Source organism: Trichoplusia ni, chromosome 1 (genome assembly GCF_003590095.1).
Source record: "Trichoplusia ni isolate ovarian cell line Hi5 chromosome 1, tn1, whole genome shotgun sequence".
Taxonomy (NCBI): domain Eukaryota; kingdom Metazoa; phylum Arthropoda; class Insecta; order Lepidoptera; family Noctuidae; genus Trichoplusia; species Trichoplusia ni.
The window spans coordinates 6,782,213-6,803,457 of NC_039478.1; the positions used below are offsets into that span (position 1 = coordinate 6,782,213).

The following is a 21,245-nucleotide window of genomic DNA, read 5'->3' on the forward strand; positions in this document are numbered from 1 at the left end:
CACGATTAAGTTCTGTGGAAATTATTTGGTAAAAATTAGACATTTTTGTTTGATTAGATTAATCATTACAGTCGATTTGTTTAGTATTTTTATGACGATGCTTAGAAGATATATAAAAAACAGAATAAAAAATTTTGCTAATTCACACGCGGTGATTGAATGTTCTGCGAAATTATGCATTGACACAAAGTTATTTGAACATCTAAGATATCTAAATAATTGATCTAGGTGAAGAAAAGGCATCTCTGATGATTGGCAAACGAAAACATGGTGGGGTAACCAAATTTTCTAAATCATAATCCGCAAGTATGATTGCGTTCAGGCACAGATGACCAGTTCTTTTCTATATGGGAGAAGGACTAGGAACTGCTTTATAAAATTTCTATTGTTAAGCTAATGTTAGTAAAATATTTATTAAAACCAGCCAGTTTTGAGCTTGATTTTATTTAGGATCAATGTAGTCATCAGATGTCAAAAGATTTGATTACACATAGCCAGATAACGGGACAGGTGAAACCAAATGTAAACTATGAAAAAGAGGTACAATCGAGAAATTTCTCCTGATTTGCATCATTTCAAACACAAACATTGACTAATCATACCTATTACAAGAAAACTTGCCTTGACTTTGACATAGGTCAGTTTTGCCAAACATTCTTAAGCTCTGATAATATGGATAATATTGTTATGACTAAATTGTGTAAACAGCTTCTTATCTCCGTTTATTTATGTATTGGACAGTATAAAGAACTCATTAATTAACGTCAATTATTTGGATTTTTTTCGTACTAATAATATATATAGGTTAGATAATAATCCAAATAGGTACAGATTGATTTCATCTAGGTCATTCCCTTCGATTAAGAAAATATAAATAAATTTATAACTTGATAATTATGAGATGAGTTTATCTTCGAGTATCTTGATTATCATTTGGAACCCTTTTTGTAGGCCTCTTTAAACATTGAGCTTAAAACTTAGTAGTCTGTTTCTTGATTTCAATATAATGCCCTTTAGGAGCTCTAAACTAATTTTGATTGCACAGATAGCCGAGTGGTATAGGTCACCCCACCGAATCGAAATGTCCGCGAGCTGCCACGGGTTCGCTCCCTGGTATCTTAGTTCATGTGACTCGAATTAGATAAGAAATAGATTTATGGCGCCCACTCGACATAAGGATTAAATTCTATAGTGTCGACCACATTCAATAAAATATCTCGATCGTCACTTTAGATCCAATTAAGTATTTCTATCTAACATTTTTGGAAGAGACTATGTTATCTTCACGTTAACATTTCCTCTAGTCCTCCTTAAAATTACCGTCCATCGAAATAAACAAATTGCACAACTATTAAATGAATCATCCGTTAGGACATTACACCAATGACCCTGTTACTAGAATTACATTAACATTAATAACCCTAGTGCATTCAACTATTGTTATCGTTTCATTTCAAATACATAAGTCTATGAACTTTGAAAAAAATATTTCTATAAATTGGTGAGATTAGCTCACAGAATCACATTCAATAAGACAAAATGAAGACGTTAACATTAGCGTTAGTTGTTACAGTGCTTGTAACACAAATCTTAGGGTACCTTATACATGTGCCTACGGAACCCAGGATACAGCCTATGAAAACAGGTAAGTTTTTAAATAATTTTATTTTCCTTAAAAAGAGTTTTTAATCCAAGGTGTAATCTGTTTATCAGTCTAGTGCTTTATTATTATGTATCATCTTATTTATATTGTTTGTGGTTTTGTGTGTATATTCTTTGTTGGAGGTCCTAAATAAAATAAAATAAAAATACCCTGACTCCGGGTTGTCCAGCGCGAGGATCGAACTGCTGTCCGTGCAGTCGTAGCTGATAAACTATTTCGATCAGTGATCATGTAAAGTGATTCCAATGTTTAGTTTACTTTTTAATTTTGTCAAAGATTACTTAGTAGATAACTAGCTAATTAATATTTCTTCTTTAAATTTATAAATATTCTCAGACTGGTTATTTCTATTTAAATTCCTTACTATTTCCTAGATTTTTTTTTATTTATCTTAGTTCAGGTCTCCTATACTATCGAACTTATTATTTTTCTTAATAAGCCAGAAAATATTTTTACTGCTTGCTTTCGTATACTAAAATCAAAGAAACCCATTTTCTCTTCAATATCTAGACCCGAATACAATAAGAATATTTTGAATAAATGAGCGTAACTTTAAATATAAATGACTATAGCCATTTACCATAAATTATTATGATTACGGTTATACATACATCGGCGCGCTAATCAGAGGCACTTAGGAGACATCATGATAAATGCTTGGCACCTATTATAATATCCCAAGCGTTAATAGCCCCCGTCCAACGTAATAGGTGGCCAGTGAGTGCCTATCACACAATCTTGAATGTTTAACAGCTCGTTACAAGTAGATGTTATCGTATGACCACTTGGGATTTGAGACAGATTTCTTCGCAATTAATGTTTTTGTACAAAATATTTCTGCGACACTCTATAATGGCCCTTTAGATGTTCGCAAAAGTCAACCAATGACGTTATGCACTAACAGTGTCACGAGACATATATTTTAGGTTGAAAGTCGTATATTACCTCAGCCAATTATAATTTAATTTTAGTGGCATGTAAACTAGTTTGATGGTCTAATTAAAATTGTATTTCGACTTCACGTTGTATACAGATCTTTGAATGTCAGAGATTGACCGCACTAATATAGTATTTACTACATTGTAGTACATGTTTCATGGATCCGACTGCCAAGACATTCTTGGGAACATCATTTACTCATGGAATGGATGGGCACTTTGCATTATACCCGTATAGTTTAATAAACAAGTTTGTTTTTAGTTCCAGGCCAATGGCTGCATTTTCAAAAAAGAATTGTCCCGTTATTTGAAAATGTCTGTGAAGTCAGCAGTGATGCCACGATCAAAAAGTTAGCTCAGGATTTTACACCAGTGTCTGAAGATTATATGGTAAATAATAATTTTGTGCACTATTTGTAAAACAGTTTATATCATAGCCTTTTCTAATAAATGTTCTAACATTTCAGAGACCAGAAGTAGTCACAAATTTCCAAAAGCTCAGATCAAGTGGTATGTTAGCCAAAGGAGAGATATTCACTGAATATGACCCTAACCACATGGACGAATTAAAAATAATCTACGAAGTTATGTTCTACGCCAAGGACTTTGATACATTCTACAAAGCCGCCGCTTGGGCGCGACAGAATGTGAACTGTGGGCTTTATGTAAATGCTATATATTTAACGATGCAAAGCAGAAAAGACACAGAAAGGCTGATTATCCCTGCTCCTTACGAATTGCTTCCAAATTATTTTATTGAAAAAGACGTTATAAAGCAGGCGGCGTCCATTCTTGCTGGAGAAGAAGTAATTTCTACAGACAGTGTCCGTGATGAAGGAAATGCATACTATTTAGATGCTAACTATACTGCATTGTTTTACGACAATGAGGCCGATTCGAAGTTAGCTTACTTCCGTGAAGACGTTGGCTTAAACTCTTACTATTATCTAAGAAAGCTCAAATTACTGCTACCATGGTTTTACAAAGATGATAGTTGTAGATTTGGAGAAAATATGTACCAAATGATGAAACAATTTATGGCTAGATATCAATTAGAAAGATATGCAAATGGTTTGCCCGAAATAGAATCCATTGACTGGAATTCCTTATCTGATATTCCTTACGATCCTTTGTTGATTTATTCAGATGGTAATGAATTTAATCACAGAACGGCACCCCTTCAATTATCACCCAACGAAGATTTAACATTATTACAAACTATAGAAAATAATATTGGAGCAGTTGTGCAGCACTTGGTAATTATCAAAACATTTTTTTAACCTCATTTTATACCGTTGCATAATATTTCACTACCTATTATTAAAAACTAAATTATTATGTTAATTTATAAAAGACTCAATTTTCGCAGAGGGAGGGTGGCTACAATAAAACACACATACTGAATCACTTAATGGAAATTCTTGTCACCGGAGATAGAAGTTATGAGACATTGGCTCGCCGACTTCTTGGCAAAGACATGCCAGACAACAGGTAATGTAAACACTGATTAATTAATATTTGATGATAACATAATAAATAATTAAGCATTATTCATAACCTATTATTATTTCAGACACGTATCTGTACTAGAACATTTCATGACGTCTATGCGGGATCCGATGTTTTGGAGGATAAACAAGAAAATAGTAGAACTTATTGATGGTGCACTTAAAGCTTTACCTACGTATACAAGAAGTGAACTATATTTCCCTGGCGTGAACGTCGTAAACATTGATGTCAAGAAGATGATGACAGCTTTCGATTACTTTGAGTTTGATGTTACCGACGCTCTAAGAATAGATGACAGCAATACCACGTTCAACGTTAAAATAGGTCAGCCTAGATTAAATCATAAGCCATTTACAATTAAGCTCAATGTCTCGTCACTAGTCGCTAAAAAGGGATTAGTGAAAATTTACTTAGGACCTAAAATAATGCCTAAGGATCTAGCGACCAAAAAGAATCTATTGACACTGCTCGACATGTTTGAAGTAAACCTTAAAATAGGAACAAATATGATATCCAGATCCTCAGCAGACATGAAACATTTTTCGGGAGACTATATGTCTCTAAGAAATATTAGAAAAATAATTGAAGATGCGGAGTACGGGTTAGACTTTACATTAGAGAAAACGATGGCTTCACAAACTGGGTATCCTTCAAGGCTTATTTTGCCTAAAGGTTCACCACTAGGCTTGCCTCTTCAAATGTTTGTTTTCGTAGCCCCATTCACCAAAGCTGCTTTTGGCGATTCATACTCCACAAATGGTATAGAGGAATTTAACTCAGCTATATTATCGCCTGGCTTTCCGCTTGATCTAAATATTGAAAGTAAACAGTTGTTTGAGTTGCCTAATGCAATGATAAAGTATGTGACTGTTACACAAAAAAAGGATAATAAAATTGAAAATTATGGAGGTCCTGGAATTACGAAGCAATGGTACGGAGCTAATACATATGATCCATCGTCTCGTCCAAGTTATTCTGCTAAAAACAGAGAACCATTCGACTACAATTCACGAAAAGGACCTTATGAAACTACAGATAAAAGTACAGAAATTGTTAATGAATATAATGTCCCTTCAGAAGATATTATAAATGAAACTCAAGACGACGTCTTTACTACAAGAACTAACTTATTAAAATCTGATGACGTTGAATCAATCAAATCAGAAAGCGAGAAAAACGATTCTAAGGAATTTGATGAAAGAAATGACAAATCAGTTGAAAAAGATTGTGATAAAAATGTAGAAACGATTTTGCCTCGTTTATTAAAATCTTCAAAAACCGATTACGTAGCAAAATACAAAAGCAAAGTAGACTACGACAGGAAAAAATATTCCGAGAAATATTCTGAAAAGTATAAAAATAAAAATTACAACAAATACTCTACTGATTCTCCCTCAGAAGAGGAGACTGTATCCTATTCCGAAAATCAAGAGCCCGTTGTAGATTCAACAGATGTTTTAAAACCAATAGAATGGAATAACGAAGTTTTTGACCAAAATATTAAATCAAAGCTTGACAAAAAAGAATCACTACCTAAAAAAGACAAATATGATACGTATACTGTTGTAGATCCAATGACTAATGATATTGAACATGATGAAAGTGTCAAGGCTGACGGTGTACTGCGTCTTTTGAAATCAGCTTTTGATCACTCAAAATACAATAGAAGGGAAAAATTTGATCACAAAGCAAAAAAGGCCGAGTTTGACAAAAAAGACTATGCTGCTAGAAGAGCAAATTATACTAAATATCGTAAAACAACCCCGAAGACAGAATATGTTGCAACCACTACCATGGCGACTACCTCCGAGTCAGAAGAGCCCTTACCGAGAGTAATGCTTAATAAGGATACTGGTTATTTGGACCTTATTAATGAAATTACTGCGAATGACGTCAGTATGGATGACCTCCAAGAACTCTCACAGGAAATTGAAAGCGAAATAAATGATTTAGAACCAAAACCAGATCAAGAAAGAAAGCGAATGCCCACAGTTTACGACTTCTTGTTTCATTTATTTGATTATGTAGATAGTTCGGAGAGAGTTTACGAATAAATATCAATTGCTTTATAGAATAAATACCCTGTGATGAATGTTTCGTGTTTTAAGAAATAAATATTTTAAAAAATGATCGACTGAGTTTGAATTATCTGTAACATAATTAGAATAATCTTATAAAGAGTGTTTCAATGAAAGTCAACAGGTTCGTCCCATACCCAGACAATATTAATACACTAAAGAGTTGTTCTAAACTTTATCTTATTTTGGGACATCTAAAACCGTCACATCATAACAAATGGGCCAATCAATTTCTGGTGAGACACAACAGCGGAATAGTAAACACCATCACCTGCAAAGGGATAATAACTTTAAATTATTTAACATTTACGATATTACTAATAAAATACTTTGATCGTGGTACATCTTGTGGTTGATTTTCATTGACCATTAAAACAAACTACACGTATTTATAACAAGGAGAGCGAATGCACATTATTGCTATTTCGCGAGGTTTTCTATCATTATTTTTGGAAACGTTCCAAACATTTTACAACGACGTTACGCTTTCCCTATTTTCATCGCGGAAAATTTAAAAACCATCGGTCACTACTGTGACAACAGCTAGAATACAAACAGAAAATACTTTTACAGTCGATTACAATTTTTTTACAAAACTGATGCTATGGTATCCATATTCATAACAATAGTTCCTCCAAGTACCAAAACCAATTTAGGAATGGTCCAAATGTTCCACGGAATTACAGATGAAGTGAATATTTCGATAATCTCAGGTATGTAGGAACTATATTCGATATAGCTGATGTAAACATAAATAAAACTTTATGATATATCGTTAAAGTCAAACGGTGTAGATACATTTTCTCAGCACACAAATACATAAATTATTGCAAATCATATTTCCTCGTTACTTGGGAAGAATTGGTGTAATAAATTAAAATTATGCAAAACTAAGCTTTAAAGCTTTAAATAAAATTTTACGCTCAGAGGAACATTTGTGATTTATTTAAGTTTTGATTAATACACAAAGTAGGTTACAGGAAATATTAAAAAAATCTAGACAGATGAAAAAACAAAGTTATTCAAATAAAGGTTGATGACATGATTTTTAAACTCAAACGATCGAGTAAATGTAATGATGTTCAAAGACAGAAAAATAATTACAAATATTTGGCTGCCAACAAACTAAACACAAACAATGTAAAAAATATAAACGAAAGACATATTACCTGAAGACTATTTCAAGAATTATTAACATTTGGCGTCCAGATATCAGCCGATGGATTCTGCAAGGAAAATCCGATGTTCTGTGCCAAAATGAAGTTATATTTCCACTCCATTGACGCTGATGATTCAGGGTGCGGTACCGGCAACTCTGTCCAAATTTTTGGCTGTGATTACCAATTATTTTGATTATGGAATGTTAAGTCTGTGTAAATTAGTCACATGTCGGTTACGCATCGGCTAATAAATTTAATAAGTCTGCGGCTTGCAGTGGGCTTCGCTCGGCTGTAAAATTATTAGCGCATTTATTTACGATAGGTACTCATTTCCTGTTGTTAAGCGTATTTTGTCATCGTAAATAAGATGTATTTTTTATTACTGAACAATCCTGGTTTAATAGGTTTTTAAGTGCGTTTAAAAGTGTTAAAATTATGGCTGGATCACCTTAAATCTCATAATAGTGTAGGTTAAATCGTCTACACACAAGAATATTATAATCAATTACAATATCAAAGAAAAGACGTGTCTCTATAATAAAACATTCAAATTGTTAAACATTATGATCATATTAACTCAAAATACTTTTGTAAATGATGCCACAACCACACAAGATGATCGTTACATTGATAAATGTGCTCCCGATATAAATATATCCTCTCAAATCAGAAATAGTTCTAGGATGCCTGAATTCAAGGTTTGACTCGACCGTTCCATCGATACAAACAGACAAAGAAAAATAAAAAATAAAAACATACTTTACATCTAATCCAGAGCCAATAATTCGAAGAAAATGTCACAATCGGACTAGGAAATTATAAAACAAAAGTGAAATTAACGCACAGACAGCGTGAATTATTTTACGATGTATTATATGAACCGTGTTACATAAGACAATGGCTATCTTGTCACATTTGTTTTCGTTATTCCGAATATTTTTTAGTATTATAATGACACGACTTGATTAAGTACAGAAATAACTCGAGTGTTGTGTTTCACAAAATATAGGAAACGAAAATTTTCATCACGCGACTCGCAAAAATCAGCAATCCAATTTACATTTCAAAAACAATTCAAAGTGATTCTCTATTCGTGAATTAAACAGAATTATTGCCAATTATTGTTTAGTGAAAACACGAAATGGATAGACATACATTTTTCGTGCGTAGTTCCTTATTCAAACAAAAATCTTAGCAACTAGCTTTACTATTCGCTTAGGAATGCGCTGACCAGAAATAACGTCACAAATATTAGCAAGTGTTTTAAAAATAAACTTGTAACCTGACCTAATTTCGACGTGTATTGTTGTTTTATGACTACACGTGGTCGACACGTAAAGCGCGACTCAGATTAGATGTTTCTCTCATTGTGGCATTCACATGAGAACACAAAAATTATAGTCGATCACCGACAGTCTATATCTGCGCCGGCGCCGCAGTATAACCCGTTTCACGCGCCAGTGGTCGCCAATCATCGGCCTCTCGCACATTATTCGTTATATGCACATTGTTCAAATATTTACGTTTGCGCTATCGATCATTTTGTAGAAATCTAAATAAGTACTTTACTGTTTTATAATTTGTTGGTTCGTAAATCATTGAATTTTATATTGATTGATTTTGAAAATGTTATACGTATTTTCGCTGGTGATGTTAATGTTTAAAAATGTGTTATTGTGTTGGTTTACATGATGGTAATAGCCTATCTTTATAGCGTAATACAAGTAATACGTAAAGAAAATATTCTGACATAAACATTAACATCTTCAATAGAATATGATTACTTCTTAAAATATTAAGCAGCTTAAATTTATGAAATTTAATTTAATTTAACATCGCACAGATATTAATTATAAATAGTTGACAACTCCTGGTGTGACGCTGCTACACGTAATATTCTCGTTGGGATTGTTGTGAATCGGCGGCCGCATCAAAGGAATTTCCTGCTCTTAATCAAGGCACAACTTTATATGCGCAATAGTTTCTGGTATGCTTTAAACTGGACATGTTGAAAATGTTCAGTTTCACTTGTTGCATGCAAGATTTCGGGCAACTCATCCTTGTACAAAACATCCCTCTCGAACAGGATATACATAAATATCCTCCTCAGACTCATAAATATTTAACAAATTACGTTCGATAAAGTATACACATGTGCTGAAAATAATTATTCTTCAATGGCTTATTAAGAGAGTACGAGAAAGCTGCGAAATATCAGGAAGTGCTCATGCACCTATTACGTACCCAAAAAGCAATTCGTATTACTGTTGTGTATAGAAAATTCTAAGAAAAAATAGATCTACATACATCTTATACGTTGTGAAGACCGCAGTATAGAATACTGCAGTCTTCAACGGTCATTATGAACAAATACGTCATTGTTCTTGAAGAGCGTATTGGTACTGGAAAATAGTACGCGTTGCTTCGTCAACAGCTATCATAATTCTATAAATGGATCACACCATTCGTGTTTCTACGTGTGAGTCGATGTCAATTAGTTTATATAAATCTGACAGCTCACTTCCTGCAGAATGCAGGTTTTGCTGTACATTCTCAGCATCTGACGTAGATATAATTCACGCTGACGAAAAACTCAATAACAACGTCACTATTCTGAACGTGTACTGAAGAGAGAGAGACAGCAGGTTTTTCACTTATTTTTGTATTCCAGTCTGAGGAGGAAGGAATGCTATAAATAAGGGTGCCACGCCGACGTAAAATCTAGTGTAACAACACTCGCACTCGGATTCGGTTCTTGTTACAACTGCCAACCCTACACAAACACCATGGTGAGGATCACAAGGATTTTAAGTTTATGACTCTATGGACGTGAATGTGATGTCGATTGTGACAAAAATTTAAAAGTGTACAGAAATTTGACATGGCTCCGTTTAACGACCATTCTTGTAAAAAAATCTTACATAATTCAGGAAAAAAGTGGAGAAAATTTAAAAAGAAAAAATCAAAAGTCATGAATAAAAACGAAATATCAATAAATATGAATTAGACAACTGAATATTTCCTGTTACAAACATCCTAATGGAACCTATTTGACTTACAACCATCAATCTGTTTTAGGACACTGACGATGACCAAAAGATGGCCATGCTGCGCAAGGCCTTCCAGATGTTCGACACCACCAAGTCCGGATACATAGATGTCCTGAAGATCTCAACCATCCTCAACACCATGGGTCAGCTCTTTGATGACTCAGAACTGCAAGCACTCATCGACGAAAATGACCCAGAAAGTGAGTATTGGTTTTTTTTAGACATATTCATAAATGAAAAGATTTTGTAGGATATTGATGAATTTTATACCGTGTTTACTTACATTTGGTGTTACTATAGCAAAAAGAATCGGTAAAACTTTATAATGATTGCAACGAAATTTTCAACATCAACTTCAACTAATTAGTGCAATGTAAAAATTGATTTAATCGAATCAAATTCTGCAATCATTAAGCTTTTATTCAAAATTTTGGAAAATAGCATTAAAATATAAAATGCAGCAAGCTTCAACACAAATTTCATGTTCCTCGAAATAATTTTAGTTGCCAAGTATAAAATGTCGAAGCAATTTATAGAATGGGAAGAACAACAACTGTCTTATAAACAGCTGCAAACGTCTCTTGTTAAAAAGTAATCAATCATCAAAATACGCTAACAAGAATTCACACGTACCGAGGCTACGACACCTTTTCGAATATATTCTCGAATATTTTTACTCGTCGCGAGAACTAATGAGGCTATTTCCGTACCGTAGTTCTCCCCAAGCTTCGAGTCCCTTTGAAAGATGCATGTCTCTGTTTCCATAGTTTATTTATCTAGTCTGTTTTCAATGAAAGAAATAGAGCGCTCACGGTTCGGGCATATCTGGTTTTAGTCTTGAATTAATTATTATTTTTATTTATTTAAGACTCTGGCAAAATCAACTTCGATGGCTTCTGCAACATTGCGTCCCACTTCTTGGAGGAGGAAGATGCTGAGGCTATGCAACAGGAACTGAAGGAAGCTTTCAGGTTTGTCAACAATACTTCAGCTTATTACAATGAGTTATTAAAATAGATATTTAGTTTTGCTTTGTATGTAGAAAACTCCCGCAAAATTCCCTCTTGATTAACATCGGTTTAACGTTAATCTGCAGGTTATACGACCGTGAAGGCAACGGTTACATCACCACTTCTACCCTCAAGGAGATCCTGGCTGCCCTCGATGACAAGCTCAGTTCGAGCGACTTGGACGGCATCATCGCTGAAATTGACACTGACGGCTCCGGAACCGTCGACTTCGATGGTAAATATTTTTGTCACATCTCCAATATTTTACAAAATAATGACTCTTCCAGTAAATCTTAATAATGCTTCAAATATTATAATCATATTTATTCGAATATTGAGCTGGAGGTCTGCCCACATTTTGTCTCACAGCCAAGACAGGCCTCCGCAGTTAACACGCAGTTACCTGATGTCATTTTGGTGACAGAAATGTCAGAACCGTGAACATAACAATTTGGCCACGTATCAAACCGCGTCGGCCGATATAGCAATATATTATAAAACCCGTAAAACGTCTGTTCTACTAAAACAAAATCCCGTTTTGAGACGATTACTAACTGAATGCCGCAGCAGCTGCTTGTGAAGATAAACTATGGCATAAATTTTCGCGAAAGCAACATAGATACATAAACATTACACACATACTAATACTGAAACATTACAAGCGCATCGAAAAGGAATGTGGTATGCGACGGTCAAAATTTATGTTGACTTACTAGCACATTGCAATATTAATTCATTGATACTAATCTCCGCTTGTTTTGGACAGAGATCAAAGAATTAACTGAAATAGATTTCTGAAAAAATGCGGATAAATTGGTTCCTCTTTTTATGTATTGTTCAAACGGAAAGTGTCCATGAAAAACGTTATTATTCCTAAAACTACGTATTGTAATTTTTGGACACTAATTATCTGTATTTGTTAATCTTGCACTTCAAATAATTACAGTATTATTAGTTATTAAAATATGTTTTTAACAATGATTTTTATCTTGTTTCAGAATTCATGGAGATGATGACTGGAGACTAAACAAATCGTCTGTCACTTTTAAATTATAGTATTATTATATTTAGATGTTATTTTTATTGTATTTTAAAAAGTTAAGACTATGACATTAGTACAAAACCTGATGCGGTATTAGCATGGTTGTTTAATTAATTTGCACATTTTACTCTATCTTATAGATAGGCACTTGTTTATGTAATAAAGTTTAACCTACGAGGGTAGGCCAGGATTTTTTTCTAAATTCGTTTCAAAAATTATTTCCGGAATAATTTAAACGAAACGAGTTCACAAACAATTATATGCTAATATTTATAACGCATTGCACATTATTGGGAGTATACTTAAAACATGATCATTATAACGTCAATACAAAACGGCAGTCTTTTACTCTGGTTTTAATTGACGTATGATATTGTCCTTGACCCGATTCCTTCAAGCTCCACATTGCCGGCGTATCTCGAGCACACACTAGCTTTGTTGATCAAAGGTACAAAAATACCGCGCGGTAGTGTCTAGAGTCATAATGATTTATTCGACCGTTTGTTATGTAAGCATGTATTCATAAATATTTCCACTGGCACATTTTATATTTCTGTTTTATACGGTAATTGCGTTCGAGTGAAGAATTGCCTCTTGACCAAAATTAACCGAGTTCCAAGTCCCGCAATTGAAAAATTGTCCAATTGCATTTTGTTTCCTGTGGGTATTGTACAATTGAGGACACAATAAGAAACCAGCATTTGTTTTACCAACTCCAAGATAATGAGCTCATATTTTTCTTTGCGAAAAATCTTTGTGCCATGATTTGGATTTAGAATACATTTGTTAAGAGTATTATTAGGTGTAGGTATTTAATGTAATTACAAATTAAAGATATGAAAAACTTGACTTGAAAATAAATTCTAATATTACCATTATTATAAGGCATATGTGTTTCGAATAAGCACTGACACCCCTTCGTGATCATTCAATAAGAAATTGATTTAAAATTTTAAATGATTTTAGGAATTGGTTGGTGGACTCAATATTATGTATCGATTGGCTTCGAGTGCTATTTTTGAACTAAATGTAGATAGATAAAATATTCTTCATTGCACACCACATAAGTACAGGATTTTATACAAATGAATAGTTACAAGGTGCCACAATGGGTGGTCTTATCGCCAAAAGCGTTCTTTTACAGACAACCTTTGGATAGACTAGATTCTGAAAAAGCAATATTTGTCATGGGTTTCAAGACATTATCTCTAAAAAAATTGCTATGCTCAGCAACAAAAGCTTCTGTAAACAACAGTAAGTGGAAACAAGTGTAGTCATCTCATCACAGCTCATTTAGTAGTCTCGGGAATGCCGGGAATAGCGTCCATCGTAAACAAAATTAAATTACATACTTACAGCGTGGACGGAGCAGTGCGGTGTTGTTCTAAATCAAGGTGTGAAGTTGAAACGTGACCACAAGTGTACAATGAAAATTGTACCCATTAAAGCGACCCTCAGGATCTCAATTGGATCAGTAGAAATACTGTTATGAATTCCCGCGTGCATAAAAGCCATGTTTAACTATTTACGGCACTAGTTTGCTGCAGTGTTGGCTTTGTGATGTTTCGACTCACTGTCCTACTATGGCTATTTTTTGTGGGCACTTCCAAGTCAGCGCCAACGGATGAATTTGGTAGTTTTGTGAACGATGGAGGTACGTCATTGTGTATTATTTTTATTGTATGCTGATAGTTCAGGTCCAAGTCGAGTCAAATAAATACGTTAAATTCATATCCATGTATTGGCATGGGTAGTAAATTATGGGCCTGATGACGATAGAAACATAATAATAATATTTTAATTATTCGATTGCGTAATATTTTTTTCTATACATATCGATACTTTTTTTTAAGAAAACTTAAGTGCACCATTTGAAAGTACAATTAAATATACTATGAGAGTAACAATATAATATTTTTATACTCTTTTCTTGCGATTCAGCGCGTAGTTACCGTTAAGTTCTTTGTTCTGTCATATTACGTAACAAGGGACGCTCATAATTTATTGCAAAGCGAATTTATTTAGACACTAGGCGAATAAAGTAGTTTTTTTCAAATTATACAAAATCTATAAAAACAATATTTTGACAGAAATATCTATTAACGACGATGGTCCGCTCATGGGCATCGTTCCCGGAAGTTACTCAACGCAAGGATCACAGAGAAATGGGAATCTTCACTATGAATATCTAGAGGTAAACAAGTATGATTATTACTAAAAATATACAGCAAGGTTTAATATTCAAGAAAAGTATGACGTCCCCATAAGTTTATAACAATAGAGTCACTAACTCTATTTTCATCTCTGGTACAGAAACTGATACTTACTCTCTATTCTTATTATTAATTTCAGTATAACGAATATTACAAAATATTCAGTAGCTACATGAGAAAAGGAACTACTATGAGAGGCCTTACTTTTAACATTTACAACGAAGATATGAAAGAAGCAGCAAGCAGTTTGTTTGAATTAATCCATGGTGCCGAGATAGCTGGCTATAATGGCGACAAACTGTTCAACTTTGATGAATTGAATGAAGACCTTGTTAACTATGTATTCCAGCTCAACATGCTATTCAGAGACAAACGTCTCGGACATGCATCATTCGTACCACCGTTCATAACAAAACCAAACTTTTTTGTCAACGGTGAAACGATAATGAAAGCTTTAAAACTCAGTCATTCCGTTAATTACCATATAAACAATACTGACGAAGCGCGCGTCGATCAGTACTATAAAATACATGATACTATTGTCATCAACAGTAACTACTCAGGTTGGAATCTACCTAAAAATGGCGGCGAAGAAGAACTCACATACTTCAGAGAGGATATTTCCTTAAACAGTTATTACTACGGAGTCCACTTGATGCATCCGTACTGGATGTTCCGTCATAAGTTATACACAATGACAGCTAGACATGACGAACATTACTACTTCATACACCAACAACTCGTAGCGCGACACATCTTAGAAAAGGAGCATTTAAGACAAGCTACTAACATCACTAAAGCTCCTGAATATGATAACTTTAATCCATACCTCATTCATGAGAATGGATTACCTTTCCCTTGTAGATCGAGTACTATAGGTACTTGGAGTGATGATAGAGCTAAAATTAAAGGAATAGACATTGCTATTAGAGAATGTATGTCTCGGGGTCTGATTGTGATGGTATGTACCTACATTATATCGAAAACAATTTACAGTAATTAGCGCTACTGATTTAGTGATAATATGGTTACATAAATGTTTTGAAAGTCAACAACAGAAAATTAATATTGTATTAAAAATGGTTTACAGGAAAACACGGATCCTTTAGCAATGACGGAAGACAACTACGTTCATTTATTGACGAAATTAATTCGTGCTAACTTTGAAATGGGCAGGGTTGCTAAAATTGTAAGAGCGCTATTTGGGTATGGCGGCAATGGCTATCCGTACGATGAGTAAGTATTACTGATCACTTATATTGAAGAAATTGGAAGTATGTAATATAAAAGTGATGTGTTTTGTGATGTACCCAACAAGAGCATATTAATAGCATTGCAAAAAGCATTTTATTTGAAAATTTTATCTATAACTAACTTAAGTGATGTAACTACTGAGAGCTTTCAGTATTTAAAGACTATTCCATATGAAATAAACACATAACTTTCTTACAGATACAATCCGGCTCCATCTCTATTGCACCATCCTGAAACGTCATTGAGAGATCCGATATATTGGTATATGATCCAATATGTTCTAAACTACTTTACTGAGTACAAAGAGTCCATTGACCCTCTCTATTTACGCCAGTACGTTGCCGGTAATTTTGAAATCATTAATGTTGAAATTCCCAAAATAACAACGTACTTCGACTACTATCAGTTCAATATAAACCGGGCTGTGAGTAAAAAGGACTTGTCACACTCACAAACTCCTATGACCATAACAGCGCGACAAAAGAGATTGAAGCATTCCAAGTTTGAGTTCAACATTACAATAGGATCTGTAAGTGCTACTGATGGCGTTATCAGGTTGTTCCTAGGACCACCATGTTCAGACAACTGTTGGGATGATTACACAAAGTATTTTGAATTAGATAAGTTTGTTTTTCATTTTAAAGAAGGCATCAACACAATAACTTGGTCGCCCGATACATCAAATAGATTTTCAAATGATGAATATTACAATATGGAAGGGTTCCCATCGACGAAAGACAAAATAAATAAATACAATATGTTTAAGTTTCCAGAAAACCTTTTGATACCAAGAGGGTTGGAGAAGGGTTTGAATCTGACATTGTTTGTCATGGTAACTGTGGGAGATGAACTGGACGAGGATTTGATTTCCCCGAATAATTACTATGGTGATATTTATCAAAACGTTGATAAGAAACCGTTGGGCTTTCCTTTTAACAGACCTGTCGTGGCATTTGATGATGATGCTCCGAATTATAAATTTTACAATATAACAATATATCATAAGCGTAACCATCTTCCAAAGAATGGATATTTTTCACCTATTTTGCAATAAATTGAGGGACAAATTTGATCTATGAATGTTTTGTAAGACAATGTAGCTGTATTAAGGAGTTCTGATTGAAATAAATATTTTTAGATGGTTTCATTTTGTTTTACTAAGCAATTAAAAATTGTATTATAAAGAAATAATATGAAGTGTCACGAACATTGTCCAACTTCGCAACAGCCATGAGGTTTACAAGTAATTAAAAACAAGTAACCACTTCCATGTTTTTAAGGAAATCATTTGTCATTTAGTTCATAAATTACCAAGTGCTCTAAAACCTCAATACTAGAGAAAATTTTCGTGTGTTGTTGATCTATTTTAAGTGGACAAAAAAGAAAAAGATTGTTTAAATACATATATATTTATTAAGTTTATATTAGTTGTACTTGTATTGGTATTTTCACAAACTATTACATAATTCTATTACATCGACATTTAAGGTATAAATATTATCAATCTTACATCTTCTTCTGGGTGAAGTAGGATGGTACATTGAGCTCGTATGGGAAGTAGGCGTCCTTGTGGTATACCTGCACATCCTCGAAGTACATGTTGGGTTGTTTGAAGTAGGCGTAGTCGTTAATTGGGCGGTCGAATGGATATCCCAAGGGCTTGTTGTCATTCACGAAATGCTTGAAGACTTCGGTTTCCTTGGTAACACCGTTGTAGGGGTATACGAACACGAACATCTGGAAGGGGAATCCGCCGTAGGTACCCTTAGGAAGCATCAAACGCCTTGGCATGTTAGTAGGAGCATAAGACATGTCGAAAGGCACCTTTCCTTGGTCTAACCATTGGAAGATTTCGTTGATGGGGATTGAGTCATCCTTGAAGAACATGAAGTCGCTGGATTTGCGCTGAATGTTGTTTTCACCAGGTACCAGTTTCTGGACGAACCAGTCCATCTCGTAGAACTTCATCCAGTCTTCTTCAATCTTAACTGGGTATCCGTTGCTGTCGTATTTAGGTCCAATGAAGATCTTGAAGACGGCATCGGAAGCTACATCAGACTTCAGGTCAATGTTGATGGTGAATGGTTCGTGGTTCAGACGGGGCTGACGGATCACGAAGCTAGTTGGGTAAGACTTAAGTTCCTCTTGGCTGTAGAACACGCTGTTGGTTGTGTTGAAGTCGAAGTAATCGAAGTAAGTGACCAGTTTGTCTACTTTAACGTCGTTAATCTTAACACCAACAAAGTGAAGATCGTTGTAAGAGTAGGGCTTGACGTATTCTTTGTAGTCAATAAGGTAGTCGATGATTCTTTGGTAGAGCTGGTAGAACGCAGGGTCGCGCAGAGATGTCTGGTAGAAGTCAAGAGCGGTAGGCATGAAGGAGTACCTGGAAAAGGATAAACATTTTTGGATAAGTTATCCTGTTTGTGTAAAGACGTAAAAAAACATAAAAAGATGTAAAAAACGAGCAATATAAAATTACAAGGCCGACAATTATTCAAAAACATAAATAGATTTTTTTAAATTAATACCTTGGAAAAGAAACAGCGACTACTTTTAAAACTACCATTAATTCTACTTACTTGTCAATGGGTTTGGGGCTACCACCAAGCACGTGACGAGCAATGATTTCGTATGAGAACTGGTGTAACTCCTTGGTAGTGTTCATGTGGAAGTAGTTTCCAATTTCGTTGATTTCCTTTTCGAACTGTGAATAAAATAATTACCGATATATTATTATGTTTGAAAGCATTACTAAGTATGTAATATATAAAGCATTTCCGTTATAAAAACTTACGTTCTGGAAATCGCCCTTCTGCAGGAATTGGAAGAAAGTCTTTTCATAAGTATCCAAGAAGCGGATGTTCTCGTAGTTCCTTTCGGTATGAATGTCGTAGTCATTGCTCCTTTGTACAAAAGGTAAGTAGTTGCCAGTCAGCTGAGGATAGTATCCAGTCTTGAATTGGGAGTACCAGGAGAACTTGGGAACTTCACCCAAACCGTTTGAGAGACGTTCTAAGTAGTAACGGGCCAGGAGTTTCTGGTAGTAGTAGACGAAAATTTCTCCAACGCGTTCCTTGTACATACCGAGTTTCTCGGACTGCCACCAGAAAGGCAAGGAAGAGTGGAAGTAGAAGTAGTATGAGTTCAGACCAATATCCTCAGTAAAGTAGGACATTTTGTATTCCTCGTTGGGGTAAGTAAGGGAGTTCGAGTAGTTGGAGTAGAATACATAGTAGTCGTTCTCTTTCACTACTCCGTACTCGGCAGCGAACTTTTCGTCAAACAAACCACCCTGCATCTTAGTGCGGTACATGTTGAAAAGAGCCTCTTGGTTAAAGAAGAACTGTGGGTAGACTTCATAAGGAGCCGGGAGAACAATTCCGTTAGTGTCAGGCCTTTGGAATAAGGCAATGTAGTAGGCGTACAAGAACTGTTCCTCGTTAAGGTAAACCTTAGCCCAGCTAGCGGTCTTGTAGAAGGTTTCGAAGTCCTTAGCGTAGAAGAAGACGTGGAACAGGGCAATAGCCTCATTCCTCATCCTTTCGTAGAAGATTGAGAATTTGTGGTATTTCGGCAGGAAACCAGTTCTGTATAGCATCAAGAATTCTTCGACAGCTTTTTTATTCTGTAAATATTTACGAATAAGATTAAAATTTTCAAGCGTGCCATGAGGTTAAAGAATCCAAGTGTTGATTATAAGATTATTGATATATGTACATGTAAAACTATCTGTTAAAAAAACCATCACTTATGTGGTTTACAATGGACCTACATACAATTCGAGCGATTTCTGTCGTTACCGATTATTAAAAAATCACTCATAGCTAGAGGGGCAGAAATGAATCCCTCATCGGTGTATAACATTAGAAATTAACAAGACAGGAGGCAACTGGTTATTCAAATATTAACTCACTGTGTAGTTGTCAATGTGGTCTTCAATGCTGTATTCCTTGCCGACTTTGTAGTATTCCGAGTGAAGGTCGAGTTGTTCCGAATGTTCGAACAGTGACAAGACCTTCTTTTGGTACTCGACGAAACTAGCGTCCACTAGAAAGAAATAAAAATTGCATCAGTTTAACAGTTTAATACAACATCCTAATTATGAAAGTTCTCTAATCTTAGAAAGAGTAATCTAACTGCTAGCTTTGACATACTATGAAGAGTGCTATGGTTCAGTCATCATCCTAGCCTTCGGCTTCCAGTCAAACCAGATTCAGCAGCAATTAAAAGTGTTTTACAAGGAGTGACTGCCTATCCGACCTCCTTAACCCAGTTACCTGGGCAACACCATACCCCTAAGTTAGTCTGGTTGTCAGACGTTCCAGCATCTGACTGCCAGTAAAGACTGTCAAAGGTGTATGAATGCCTGGACCCATAATTTAACGTCGAGATCACGGAGGAACTCCGTATGACAAAGTTGGTCACCCATCTACGGACCAAACGCGTCAAGCGTAGCTTAACAGTCTTATGCAGTTATAGCTTAGTCACGAGCTCCTCGTGAAGAGTGCTATGGCCAGGTTACAATAAAATTCCAAGAATGATTACAAGAGTATTTTTTGGCTTACCATTCTTCATTTTGAGGTTATGGTGCGCTGGGAGGGCAGTGCCCATCGCCAAGGCGAATAAGCCCGAAAGGATTAAGAACGTCTTCATCGTTCCCACAGCCTGCTGCAAACTGTACCTTGTCAATGATTGATCGCCTTTTTATACTACCCTTATCGCTATATTTTTAACCTTTGACTTAAATTGCAAGTTTTCGTGGCACTTTATCGATTATGCACTGTATCAACGTAAGTTATGAGTTGCTTGTTTAACTGATCAGTTTAGTCGTATGTGGAGATATGAAGATAGCATCACACTAACAGAATATTAATGGGAATGGGAGTGCTGGTTGTGATGCTTTATGAAATAAGAATCTTACTTTTTTTTTGTTCAGTTTTTTGTTTGTGATGTCTAGTATGTAGAAAAACTATAAAATAAATTAACATTTAAAGCTAAATGCATGCAACGTTTAGTGTGTAATTTATCCCTTGTATTTAAAGACTCGTTTACTCTTTTTAAAATATATGATTTCTAAAATTGACGATTTAAATGTTTTTAGAAAGAAAATTTATAACTAGTACAAATGAGAACTCCAATAACTGTGTCTCTAATTACAGGGTAAGAACTCTAATTTCGTATAACTTATCGGAGGATATGCAAGATTACTTAATAGACAAAATACTACTTTGTCTTGTACTAACAGAGGCCAAAAACATAGATTTTTGTGTGTCCGCCAATCTATCCCTTGTTACGAATAAAACTATTATATTTTTTACTTTCTTA

The 21,245-nt window shown here is 34.8% G+C and overlaps 4 protein-coding genes across 5 annotated transcripts; 3 read left to right on the top strand and 1 right to left on the bottom strand.

The window, feature by feature from the left end:
- The first annotated feature begins 1,189 nt into the window (after nt 1-1,189).
- On the top strand, nt 1,190-6,196 carry LOC113492209 (arylphorin subunit alpha-like). Of its 2 annotated transcripts, none has more exons than XM_026869579.1 (5): nt 1,190-1,645; nt 2,864-2,991; nt 3,069-3,857; nt 3,956-4,092; nt 4,175-6,196. In XM_026869579.1, the coding sequence occupies exons 1-5, from the start codon at nt 1,540-1,542 to the stop codon at nt 6,162-6,164; spliced, it is 3,150 nt and encodes a 1,049-aa protein (XP_026725380.1). In that variant the 5' UTR covers nt 1,190-1,539; the 3' UTR covers nt 6,165-6,196. The 2 variants fall into 2 exon arrangements, with proteins under 2 accessions (XP_026725380.1, XP_026725388.1); XM_026869587.1 differs by having other exon boundaries at nt 1,197-1,645; nt 3,971-4,092; nt 4,175-6,195.
- A 3,830-nt stretch (nt 6,197-10,026) lies between these two features.
- On the top strand, nt 10,027-12,785 carry LOC113492230 (troponin C). The gene is made up of 5 exons (XM_026869609.1): nt 10,027-10,137; nt 10,427-10,598; nt 11,267-11,369; nt 11,495-11,643; nt 12,407-12,785. The coding sequence occupies exons 1-5, from the start codon at nt 10,135-10,137 to the stop codon at nt 12,433-12,435; spliced, it is 456 nt and encodes a 151-aa protein (XP_026725410.1). The 5' UTR covers nt 10,027-10,134; the 3' UTR covers nt 12,436-12,785.
- Nucleotides 12,786-12,878: 93 nt separating this feature from the next.
- LOC113492222 (arylphorin subunit alpha-like) lies at nt 12,879-16,972 on the top strand. Its single transcript, XM_026869600.1, has 5 exons — nt 12,879-14,104; nt 14,541-14,644; nt 14,803-15,624; nt 15,754-15,899; nt 16,116-16,972. The coding sequence occupies exons 1-5, from the start codon at nt 14,011-14,013 to the stop codon at nt 16,969-16,971; spliced, it is 2,022 nt and encodes a 673-aa protein (XP_026725401.1). The 5' UTR covers nt 12,879-14,010; the 3' UTR covers nt 16,972.
- A 344-nt stretch (nt 16,973-17,316) lies between these two features.
- Nucleotides 17,317-20,616, bottom strand: LOC113492239 (arylphorin subunit alpha-like). Its single transcript, XM_026869622.1, has 5 exons — nt 20,486-20,616; nt 19,834-19,967; nt 18,715-19,545; nt 18,500-18,624; nt 17,317-18,303 (listed from the first exon to the last, which is right to left on the bottom strand). The coding sequence occupies exons 1-5, from the start codon at nt 20,571-20,573 to the stop codon at nt 17,424-17,426; spliced, it is 2,058 nt and encodes a 685-aa protein (XP_026725423.1). The 5' UTR covers nt 20,574-20,616; the 3' UTR covers nt 17,317-17,423.
- Nucleotides 20,617-21,245: the final 629 nt, after the last annotated feature.